Raw genomic sequence first — 12,673 nt, 5'->3', positions numbered from 1 at the left:
TCTATGGTTATCATAATACATAATAATCAAGGTATATCACTTAACCATAGACCACAGAATGTATTAAGATAACTGAAAATGGAAATCATTATTCATTTCAATCTGTTGTGCTTTAGTGATTCTGCCCCCTTTCTTATTATATTCTCCCCATCTTCTCCTTCATTGATTTAGACTCTAATGCTGATATAATAGTTTCCATTATTAGTGAGATCCTAAGACTGTACTATCCCCTTGGAATAATTTAAACTCATATGTAACTGTATTACCTTTTGAAAATGACTTCATTAAATATATCTTACTATTTTCGAAGGGAAATTTCAAAATGTAAATGTTAATTTGAATTAAATTAACTCAAAATAGGAAAACTAAATAAGCTTTACTCAACCCTACTGAAATTGTACATATATCTATGTGTACATGTTAATGGCATATGAAAAATCTTTATTAAAGTAATGACAAATTCCAATGCTTATAATTCAACTCCAAATGAAGGTAGTCGCTTCTAATAATAGATTCAATTCCAATTAATTCAATTCAATGACATTTTAACAAAAAAATGAAGAAAAAATTTCAATTGTACAAAAGTGAAAACTATGGAGAAGAGTGTTTGCCTTCCCAACGTACCTACATATTTCTAAATCTACCAAACAAAGTAGACAGAAAATTTGAAAATGAAGTGTAAAAGAGCAAAAATAAAAAAAAAAATGATCAATAGTGATGCAATATAGTTAAGCAGCTATGTAATAGTTAGGCCTAGACCCTAAAAGAAATTATGCCAGGATGAAAACTGATCATAATCTATGAAAATTTTAATAAAATTGAAAATATAGCACTCATTAATCATAGTACCAGATAATTTCAGGCTATCAGTGTTTATTATTTAGTGGAAGGTGAGGGAAAGGCTAATGAAATTCTTCATGGACTACTAAGATCATTTTTAGACCAAAAATTTTTTTTAACTTTTCTGCAAGGCTTTAGTAATGGGTAGAAAGGTCAAATTTCTCTTCTTTAGAAGAATATGAGTATGAAATGTTTTATAATAAAGTAGGAATGAGAAGGAATGATTCTAGTCCCAGGCCTGCTCTTAACTGTCTGTGGATTTTTGAACAATTCATTTGGTCTTTTGAATCTTATTTTCTACATTTGTGCAATGAGAAGGTTAAGGGGATCTCTTAAGACTTTCGGTGGTTTTCCAAAAATGAACTTACCTGCTAATGGAGGGCCAATCAGAACAGGGCAGCATTCCACAATGGTGACAAGTCCCACTGCACTGGAAAACCTTGTGGCACCAACAAGGTCCATGAGGGTTTCAAAGAGGACACTGCTAACCATGCCAAAGGCAAAGCCAAAAAATACAGCATATACCACCAAGCCAGTGTAGCTTTCTGCCAGAGGGCATAAGAGATGGCAGACGCCATTATACAAGACTGCAAAACTGAAGAAGTACTGGATACGAGGTCGGATCAGCTTGGTATTTGCCAATAGACCCATGGAAGGTCGAGCAAACATATCTATAAAGGCCAAGATGGATAGCAAAAGGGCCGCAGAATATTCATCAATTCCCTTGTGTTTTGCATATGGTGCCAGAAACACAATTGGTGCAAAAAACCCAATAAACATAATGACATTTCCTGAAAGGTAAATCAGGAACCCTCTGTGCTTGAAAAGGGACAGGTCTAAGTATTTATTGATAGTTTCATATATTGATTTCTTCTCTACGATTTCCTGAACACTTGTCTCTCCCACTGTGTTCTCAACATCTTTTTTAGCAGGAGCTTGTTTGGGTCCAACAGGTCTCATGAGTGACCCAGCCACACAACAGTTCAAAAGGAGTGCTCCCAATATCAAGAAGCTCCCTTTCCAGCCAAAATGATTGAAAAGAAACTGATTGAAAGGTGCCAAAGTACTTAAGAACACAGGACTTCCAGCCATGGCCATTCCATTAGCAATGGGTCTTTTCTTGTAAAAGTACTTGCCAATCATGGTTAAGGCAGGTTGTAGGTTGAAAGCTAAGCCCAAACCTGGAGGGAAACAAAATAAAACTAAAGGTAAATAATTTTCATAAAATGGGTAATTTTGAAGAACATTAAATTGGATAAGACAACTGAGTCTTGCATATGATCACTTGTGATGTTCATTGTCAGATGGAATAGAATTAGGAAAAAAAAAAGCTTTTATCCCTAGGTACAAAATAAGACAATTCAATATTATGCACACATCATCTTAAAGTCTTACTATTTCATATAAAGACAGGTAGAAGAACACAGACTCCTACTGCTCTTTGAATGATGCTACCTAGAATGAATTAAAATAGGGACAATGATGCCCAGTGCCTCAATACTGAAAAAATATCCCTAACTTCCTTAGTATGGGTATTAACCTTATGTAGAGCATACCTCTTCTACACTTCAGACACACGCATGAGTTGTTTCAATGAAAAAAATGGATACAAAATATCTTTAGATGGTTTATCTCCTGATACTAAAAGATGCAGAATCTGTAACTTTTACCATAAATTAAAACTTTCCTCCATAGCAGAGCTCATCAGAGCTTATTACGTTCTGTTGGCAAAGCCTTGAAGGAGCTGAGAGCAACCCTCTCATGCTGTTATGAGGCATCTGATACATTTCTAAAGTGTCATTAAACTTAATAAGTGGTATATGTATATGTATGGTATATTTATTAGTATGCCTTCATGTGATTATTACTGTTGATTTTAAAAGACTTTGGCTTAGAAAAAATGGTATTTAAAAAGTTGTAACATTTTATGGTTCTTTCTAGAGAGGAGAAAATATGTGGACTGATTATTTAAGCATGTCAGTTCCAGAATTATCATCCAGGGGTCATTCATACATGCTTACATGATCCATATACAGGATATGACAAATATGTAAATTAGGTGCAAATGTAAATCACATAAGCATAAAGAAATGATATGAATTCAAACCATTTAAATAAACATTTAAATAAATGTATTTTAAAAAATACATTCTATTTGTTTTTGTTTGTACATCACTTACATTTCCCATTGTGTCTCTCCTCTAGTGACCTCCCATTAAGCTATCTTACTTTTTTTGATGGGGGAAAAGCAAAGTAATTGGGGTTAAATGACTTGCCTAAGGTCACACAGCTAGTAAGACTCAAGTGTCTGAAGCCCGATTTGAACTCTGGTCCTCCTGACTCCAGCACTGGTGCTCTGTTCACTGTGCCCACCAGCTGCTCTATCAAGCTATCTTATTAACACAGACACACACAATCACACACTCAAAAAGGGAGAGAGAGAGAGACAGAGAGAGAGACAGAGAGAGAGAGAGAGACAGAGAGAGAAAGAGAAAGAAACTGAAAGACTGAGAGAGAGATTAAGAGCATATGCAATCTTCCACATACTCTTGCACCACCTCTAATATTACTCCCCACCAAAAACAGATAGGACGAAAGCTATTGAATAAGCCAATTCAGGTTAATCTGGAGTTTCAGGTTCAAGATTAGTATGAAATGAAATATTTAGACAATCTAATATATAAAGGATATGCAGCAAGGATATAACATTGATTCAGTTAGGCACAACTTCCCTTGTCTTTTGTTGGACATGGTGGTTTCTTGACCTTTTGACCAAGGCAAGAGCCTGTGGAAGGCATTTCTAACTCATTGTGTGCTAGCTTTTATTCTTAGACCACCAGGAAGCTATACAAATGGTATGAGTCTTAGACCTTTGAGCCAATTAAGTCTTAAGGATAATTTAAATGTTTTTCTCTATCTATCTATCTATCTATCTATCTATCTATCTATCTATCTATCTATCTATCTATCTATCTCTATCTCTTACTCATATGTATTTCCTTAGGAGCAAGGAACTAAGCATCTTATACAGGAGCTTCCAACATTTAAATGGCTCAAGAAGTTTGTTATAGGTGGCATTGAAGAAGAAGCTTAGTTAAGAGGGAAAAAAAAATAGAAAAGGAACAAGAAAGTGTTTCTTTTAAATCAATATTACAGTCCCCTGAGTGTCATGATACAGAGAAGAAAAATATCAAAAATCTCAGGTTTCACCATATCCTTGAGAAAGAATGAATCTAGGATCTTAATGATATGACCCATGTGGTGAGTGATTTCAAATCTTTATAGTTCGTAATAGGTTCCCCTGATGCAAAGCAGTGACAATGAGTAGGGCAACAGGACACATGATGAAATGTTCATCACAGCTGCCAATCCTTATCACAGGTCAAGATGATCTTTACTTACAACCAGGCCAAAACACACTCTGCTGGGGCAAATGTTATTGTCCACTCCACCACCATTTGAGCCTGCATTATTGCCTACTCTGCAGCCTGCTGATAATAGGATCAAAGTTATAGCTTACCACACTATTCATTGTCACTGGGGCCCCTGCTACTGCCCACTCCACTTCTGCTGGGCCCCACGCTACTGCTCGTTATACCAGAGCCAAGTATTAATCTACCATGCAAGAGCCAAGGGATACCAAGTGCTTCTACTGCTCCACCATGCTGAAACTCAGCAATGTTCCAATGCCAAAGGCTGATCACTGCCCCTCTGTGTCAGACTAAGCTATCATCTATGGCATGCCTCCCTGTACTTTTGTTCCCTGTGCCAAGATTGGAACACTGTCATTAACACAACTTCAGTATCTGCTGCCCATGCTTCAAGCCAGAGAGTTGCTTCCCCTGGTGGCTTACCATATTAATAAGGTCATGAACAGCCACAGAAGGTGGCTCAGCCAACTCTTTAGGGATTCTGGTCAGCCAATTCAAGGTTTCTTTTCCTCTTCCTGTAACTGACCAGCCTCTCCAAAACAGAAAGTCCATCTTACTACCAGTCATCCCTAAATGAGAACCATCTCAAACTCATAATACATTTGTCATGGCTAGGTATATCCAATGCTGCATCACTCACCAAAGTTCAAAGAAGGAAACACAAATAAAAAGGGGAAATCAGAGATTTTTCCAGACCCACACATTAACTTTAACTGCGCTATTTAAGCAAATGTCACAATGTCCACATTGTGGGAGGGAACCTGGTATTCTACGTGGGGGTTCACTCTTCAGAAACCTCTTGCCTCCCTCTCATTTGAAGGTCCCAGCAAGAATAACATTTCCCAGGGATGAGAGTAGGGGCTTTGTTTCCCTTTAAACTGATATAGCTCTGCCTTTCTGGAAAGTCATCTGGAGTATATTTAGCAATCTTGTTTATATCCTCAATTCCAGAAAGGTCTCTGGAGTATTGGAGAGGATCAAGCGTTATCCTTTCAAGTGAGTCTCCCAGGACTTTCCACTAAAAAGTCCTCACAACCAAAAATAAATAAATAAATTCATGTGGTACAGTTCCTGATGGACTCTCAAATGTCACAAGAGAAAGACCTAAGTAGTTCATTCTGCAGAGTTTCAAGGAAGACTCAGGTCTAGCACAGTCAGTTAACTCTGTAAAACACAATCACTCACTCCTCGAATGAAGCATTACATAGGTCCCCAAACTAATAGTTTGAAGTTTTCCATGTGATAGAAACTGTACTAAGTCTTGACAATATTAATAGAGACAAAAACAAAGATGGTCCTTGCCCCCCAAAGAATGGATAAGGAAAAACAAGGGATAAATGGAAACTTAAAAGGGAGGTTGCTAGGTTCCTAGCACAAGGGTTTAAAAAAGAAAGAATTTTAAGAGACATACACACACAAACATATGTATATACACACACACCTATACATATAGGTGTGTGTAAGTAATATAATATTACTTATTATTGGCCACTCTCTTTAAATAACCAGAATTCTAGTAATGTTCTTGCATTCCTACTCTTAACATATTTACTCTCATTTAGGTTGAACTAAACCACACCCTAAGTCACCCCTGAGAAGTTACCTTGTAAAGGAACCTAGCTTGAGCTAGAGCTCAGCTCTCAATGTCCTTCTCCTGTTCACTGAAGAGATAGGTGGGTTTTCCTGGTTAGGATTGCAGAGGCCAGTTGGCATCTCATGACCAGACCTTGTTACATAATATGATCTCCTCCCCCCTTTCTCATAAAAGTATAAGCACCTTTCCTATAGGTCTGGTGGGACATCCCCCGGTGGCAGGTCTGCTACCCTGTTATCTTGATTAAAGATGCTTTATTCCTCCACTTATGAGCAATTTATTTCAGAATTTGACAGAGAAGAGCCCAGACAGAAATGAAGGAGTTAGCAGGCTGACTTGACCTTTTCCTTATAATGGAGCTTCCTGAAGAAACTAATCAATCATATGCAGAAGCAGAAATGTCTTCCAGGGGGAGAAAACTGCTAGAATATGATGGAAAAAGAAGTTCAAGAAGACAAGAGTAGAGTCCAGAGAGAAATGAATTCAGGAACATCGCTGGCCTGGGCTCTTCCTTAAAATTGAGGTTATTTATCTCATGGATAATTTGTACATTTTTTAAGTTCATCAAACCCTAGGTTATTGAATTTGATCATTTACGATTCTTCCTTCTCTTTTCTGTTGCATTGTTCTAATTTTCTATATTTTTATTCAGTAAAAAATGACTTTTGTGATTACTGCTTTATAATATTATTGGAAGTCTAGAAGAACTATCTCCCTTTTAATCATACTTTTAAAAAAATTCAAAATTAATTCAACATCGTAGATGTTTATTCAAATGAATTTTGTCATTATTCTGTCTAGTTTTGTTAAACAACTTCTTTGTATTCTAATCTATAGATACCAAAAACAGAAATCAATTTTGAAACTATTTTTATTGTTTTGACAAAGAATAGTTATATGTCCTGACTTTCCAATCACTTAAGATATTTTTCATTTCTTTAAGAATCATTTTTTGCAGTTGTATCAAATGACATTTTAAAATTAAAAGACATACAATGCACTACGCTATATACCAGCATTACAGAAATAAGCATACAAAGGACACTGTTTTTAAAAAGTTTTAATACCATGAGAGTTTTTAGAATAAATGATATTTATGCCTGTATTGCCTTTCCTTTCATTTAATACAACAAGAGTAGAGAAAAAAATTGTTTTAGATAATAGAAATTTTTTTTTTCCCCAAATAAAAAGTATACTTCTTATCTGATGCTTCAGGGAAAGCTTTTTGGCTTTAGTCAAGTCAAATAATATGTATGAGTTAGATGTAATATTTGGAAGGAGCTTTGATCATGGAAAATTAGTAGAATACTATTTGGTAAACAGACAGTTGAGGGCAAGAACCTAGGTAGCTTCTTGCAAGTAGAGAAGTAGCTTGGGAAGCAAATTTTTCCTCAAATCACAGAAAATATTGTTACAAAACTGTTGAGGGTTGTCCCATTTCCATTCGGACATTCTGACGTGGTTACAAAAAAGTATAAACTAATAAAAATTACAAATATAAAATGTTTGAAGGTATTTTTTTTAAAAAATCAGTTAAAATGACACTTCTTAAATCCTCTGACACGTGGGTTTGTTTCAAAGTACGCACACAGAGTAAGATAAAATATGCTGCCCAAATAGTTTGCCCAGCATCAGGCTGTGAGGAACACGCCTAGAAGACACTGATAAGTCAAGGAAAATGAAGAGCTTTTAAGGATATATTTAGGTATTTAGTTGCTATGACTACTAAAAAAATTGCGGACAATTTGGTTTTGTTTCTAAAATGCTAATTTTCTTAATGTTACTTTTGACCTTTGGAGAGTGATCTTAAAGCTAGAAGTCATATCCAATATGGTCTTAACTTGTTCTCATTTAGATGTAGGAAATAAGTTCTAATTTCCATTTCCACCTACACCTAAGGGAAAGACTTAATTAGAACCTCTGGAAATCACAACGCCTATTTTGTATGTCAACTAATAGAAATACCTATTATTATTATTTTATTTGTAGTGGTCACCACATATATTGGCATTGTTATTTAAGCTGTCTGTATTTGTTTCCTCATTTCCCTAAAATCCCTTCTTAGTTCTAACAGTCTACAACTTTATTTACTTGTAGACTACTGGGATTGGACACTCCCTTGACATATATCAGTTAAGCCTCCTTTAAAAAAAATATTCCTAGGAAATTCAGTAAAGTGTAGCTTTTAAAAAAAATAGATTTTTATTTGTATCTTTTGTTTTAACATTGCCCAGATTTCCCCCTGCATTTCTCTGTTCCCTCCTGTCAGAAAGCCCTCTGAAATAACTTAATATGAAAAAAATATAGAGAAAGGAGAGGAAAAAAAATTCATCAAAACTGATCATTTCATTAAAAAAAAATAATAGGTCATGCTTCACACCCATGGGCCCCCACATCTATAAAGGATTTAGGTGGAGGAGAATTTTTCTCTGTTCCCTTCCTAACTCCCTTAGGGGCACTATTTTTATTTTCATCTTAATGTGTTAATTAATAAAATGTAGGCCTTGTAGATATGGTCGTGCCTTAGGAAGTAGGAGTTCTCAGTGTGAATTTTGGATCCATAAATGAGGATTTATATTTCTTTAAACTTATATTTAGATTTTAAATTGAAATATTACATGTCTGGCACTCAGTTTCCCTACCAGAAAATATTTCTACAGGTCTTCTGAGTTTTAAACCCTAATAACCCAGGAGTTAAAGATATGCCCTTTCTCCTAGGTATATTGTTACTTTAGTAAGGGATTAAAATCCAAAGTAATTGAAGTATCATAGTGGACAATAACAACAATAACTAGTAGTGTTTTAAAGTTTGAAAAGCACTTTATAAATATTTTCTCATTTTATCCTTACAATGCTAAAAAGTAGTTGATATTATTATGCCCATTTTACAGAGGTGGAAAATGAGGCAGGCAGTGGTAAAGTGTCTTTCCAGGGTCACAAACCTGGTATGAGGTTAAATTTGAACTCAGATCTTCCTGATTCTATGTCCAGAAATCTATCCACTGCTCTACCTAACTAACAACCAGAGATTACATAATTGACACTGCTGTTGGTGTTCAGTCCTGCCTTACTCACCATGACCCTATTTGGAGGTTTCTTGGCAAAGATACTGGAGTGCTTCATCATTTCCCTTTCCAGTTAATTTTATAGATGAGGAGACTGAGGCAAATAGGGTTAAATGCCTTGTCCAGCATCATTCATCTGTTAAGTGTCTAGGGCCAGATTTGAGGTCTTCCTGACCTCAGAGTTCATACTCTATCCACTACACCATCTAGCTGCCCATGATTGACATTAGTAGGTAAGTAAACTTTGACTAAGCATCCACTATGTGTGATACACTATACTAAACTTTGAGAAACAAATACTAAAAGAAACAGCAGTTTTTGCCATTAAACAACTCACAATCTAATAGAAAAAGAAATTGAAAAGGCATCAGCAGAATTTACTGAGCAGAGAAATGTGATGGAGATGTCCAAAGGAGCAGAGTCCACTGAGAATTGAAGAGAGCTGACCTACATTCCCTCCTTAAATGGAGGTTTGGGGAGGAATTCTTCACCCAGGGTCAGAGGTTTAGTGCTGATGAGATTAAACACTAAGACCAATGGCACTTTATATGATGATAACATGAAGGAAATGGTCCAAAATCATACCAAAATACTACTAGGTAAGTCATCTTCCACTTCAGAAAAAGAGCAAGGGGAAAGTCTACCTGAAGCCAAAGGGCAGAAAATGCTGCAGTTTAGAATATAATGATTCTCCTGATTCAGTTATGATTTCATTCCCCAAATCAAATTCCCAGAGATCATGCCTGAAAGAAGCTGCAGGTCAATTCTAACAATTCATCAGCACAAAGTGTAGGAGGCTTTGAATAGGCCGGGTGAGTGGGGGAAGCAAACTACGCATTTACCTTGTGTTCAATGATGTTAAAAAGAGTTTAATTTATTATTGTAATTTAATTAATGACTATATTGCAGAGAAGATTTCACATTCTTTTGGGCCTTATTGAAGTAACTAATTATACTAGGACTTCCAAATTTACAAGCTCGGATAACTTTGAGTCCACAAAGACAAGATGAGCGAAGAAACACAACAATCAAGTGAAAAGTACCTTTTCAAAAAACTAGGCAGTATTTGCAAATGAACCCTCCTAGCGCTTGTGAAAAATTAGAATCATTCCTGTAATGGATTCCTGTGACACAATCATGAAAGTTAAAATGTTTGTAAAGCAATTCCAAAGTCTCCAGAATTTATTTGGATTACTCAAGATTTAGTCAGCAACAATTTTAATGTTAAAGTTAAGTAAGTGTATCCAGAAAATAAATTCTTTGGATACATTTGCTTATTCATGAACATGTGTTTGAAACTCCAGGTGGCCTGAATGTGAATGAAGAGAAAATTGAAAAAAAAAAAAAAAGAAAATAGAAACTCCTTGGATGACTATAAAGCCAAATTCAGTATTCCAACACAACTGACTGAAGAATAAACAACTTTCAATTTAAAAAAAACCCTGCTTTTGTATGCATTGCATATTATGTCAAATAAATAACCAGTTTGGCAGATTTTTTTTTCCAGTTTACTGAGGGTTTTGTCATTGTATTTATATAAGTTTTGAATGGAGGATGGTTCAGAGGAGTTTAGGATTTGACCTGACTTCATCTTTCACCTCTGACAATAGCTGTGTGACCTAGGCTATTCATTTAACATGTAAATGTCTAAGGCAGATACCAAAGATTTAGGGTACGTGTGCATCTATTTGGCATCCAAAGACTTTCTTCACAAGAAAGTGGTTCTAACCTTCACTTTCTGTCTTTAATTATGATCTTTCACACATTTTGTGTTTCTGGTAAACAACTCCTTGCTATACTTCAGCATTATACTTGATCTGCCATCCCTGTGTCTTTGCCTTTCCGCTCCTTACCCCTTTAATCCTCCCTCATCTCTTATTGCTTGTTAACAATTATGCTTAGGGCACTGTACTAAGATACAAAGAAAGGAAAAAAAAATCAGGGGGGAGTAAATAGTGCCTGCTCTCAAGGAACTCATAATTTCATAGGGCAGACAACATACAAATATCTATCTATCTGAAGAACTTTGTAACCAATTGTAGAAGACGGGAGACACTGACAAAGGACTGTTCAGAATGTATATCAAAGAAGGCAATGTGCCCTTACGAATGAAGCAGGAATGCAGTAGCTCAAAAGAAATGTGAGAAGCACAAATTTAGAGACGTCTCCACTCCAGTTGTTCCTGTGGACTATTTGTGTCCAACCTGCGGTAGAGCCTTCAGAGCCTGTATTGTCCTGATCAGCCACAGTCAGACACACTGTATCTTAACTCTAACATAGTGATGCCATTTTGGTCCTCTTTGAAGACAAAGGACAATAATCAACCAACCTACACACACACACACACACACACACACACACACACACACACACACACACACATAGGTATATATGCTTATATGTATGTGTGTATATAATATATATATAAACTTTTGCTATCTCTAATATATATACATATGCATATATGTATATACATGTACACATATATAGATGTACATACATGGATAATTTGTAATTAATCTCAAGGGGAAGGCACTAATATGAACAGGGATTGATAAAGGCTTCTTAAAGAAGATGGAATTTTAGCTGAGATCTGAAGGAAGCCAAGGTAGAGAGAAGATAGCAATGAGGAGGGAGCATTCTGGACATTGAAGGGCCACCAATGAAAATACACAGAGGTGGGAGATGATGGGTCTTGGGCAAAGCCAGCCACTGGATAGTTGTTGTATGTGTGGTTTGTCCTATATTCACAAAGAAGACCATGATATCTGGGAGATGATGACATGATTTGCAATTGAATTTGATTTGAGTGAGGGAGGACTATGCAAAGTCACTAGCCTCACTTTCCCCTCCAGAGCCATCTTGGTCCACTGGCCAGATATCAGATATCAGGATAAGCCTTAAACCCAATTTACTCTGCATCTCTCTGATTAGACAAAAGGTCCCTGCCCTGCCCAAGGACTACTTATGGTTATTTGTTTTTGAGCCCTCCTAGCTTAGAGTGAATATAAATAGTAACTGTTTCTCTTCTGACAACTAACTCTGAGGGTCTTCCTTCCCGATTGAATTTTTTTTTTTTATTTAAAGGGACCATCTCTTGACTCAGTTCTTAAAGAAGCCTGTTGACAGAATGGATGTTGCCTCATTCAAAGTGAGAACTTGAAAAGGCTTTAGTCTAAAATGGCCAAGGTCTCCCATTGCATCCTGGGTCATCTTTAGTGGTCCTGACCAATATCTGGCCACTGGACCCATATGGTTCTGGAGGAGAAAGTGAATCCGGTGACTTTGCACAGCTGTCTCTCACTCAAATCAAATTCGGTTAGAAGCCATGTTATCATCTCCCTGATGTCATCATCTCCCTGATATCATGATTGTTTTTGAGAATGAAGGATAAACTACTGGATGGTAGAGTATGGGGAGAAGAATAAGAGTATGCAAAACCCTGAAAAGATAGGAGGAGGGGCAAGTTAGAAAGGGCTTTAAAAGAAAGAATTTGACATGTCATCATGCAAGTGATAGGGAGAACATGGGAGTCTAATAATGAAGTGATGACATGGTCAGATGTACACTTTAGAAAGGTCACTTTGATAGTTGAGTGTAGGATGGACTTGAGTGGTGAAAGAAAAAGGCAGGGAGACTAAACAGAAAGCTTTTGCAATAATGTAAGCATGATGTGATGACAGCCTGCACTAGGATGGTGGAGTGTTATAGGAGAGCTGTAATAAAGAGAAAATTGACAGGCC

At 36.3% G+C, this 12,673-nt stretch overlaps 1 protein-coding gene across 4 annotated transcripts in view; it reads right to left on the bottom strand.

Annotated features, from left to right (window-relative positions):
* The window catches only part of SLC16A7 (solute carrier family 16 member 7), a 218,673-nt gene that overhangs the window by 13,192 nt on the left and 192,808 nt on the right, over window positions 1-12,673 (bottom strand). For all 4 annotated transcript variants that reach the window (XM_072655235.1, XM_072655234.1, XM_072655237.1 and 1 more), the window contains one exon: window positions 1,209-2,021. In XM_072655235.1, the coding sequence (XP_072511336.1) occupies window positions 1,209-2,021 (813 nt within the window). The remainder of the gene's footprint in view (window positions 1-1,208; window positions 2,022-12,673) is intronic.

This window comes from Notamacropus eugenii, chromosome 3, assembly GCF_028372415.1.
Source record: "Notamacropus eugenii isolate mMacEug1 chromosome 3, mMacEug1.pri_v2, whole genome shotgun sequence".
In the NCBI taxonomy this organism is placed as follows: Eukaryota; Metazoa; Chordata; class Mammalia; order Diprotodontia; family Macropodidae; genus Notamacropus; species Notamacropus eugenii.
This window is presented reverse-complemented; position numbering and strand designations above follow the sequence as displayed.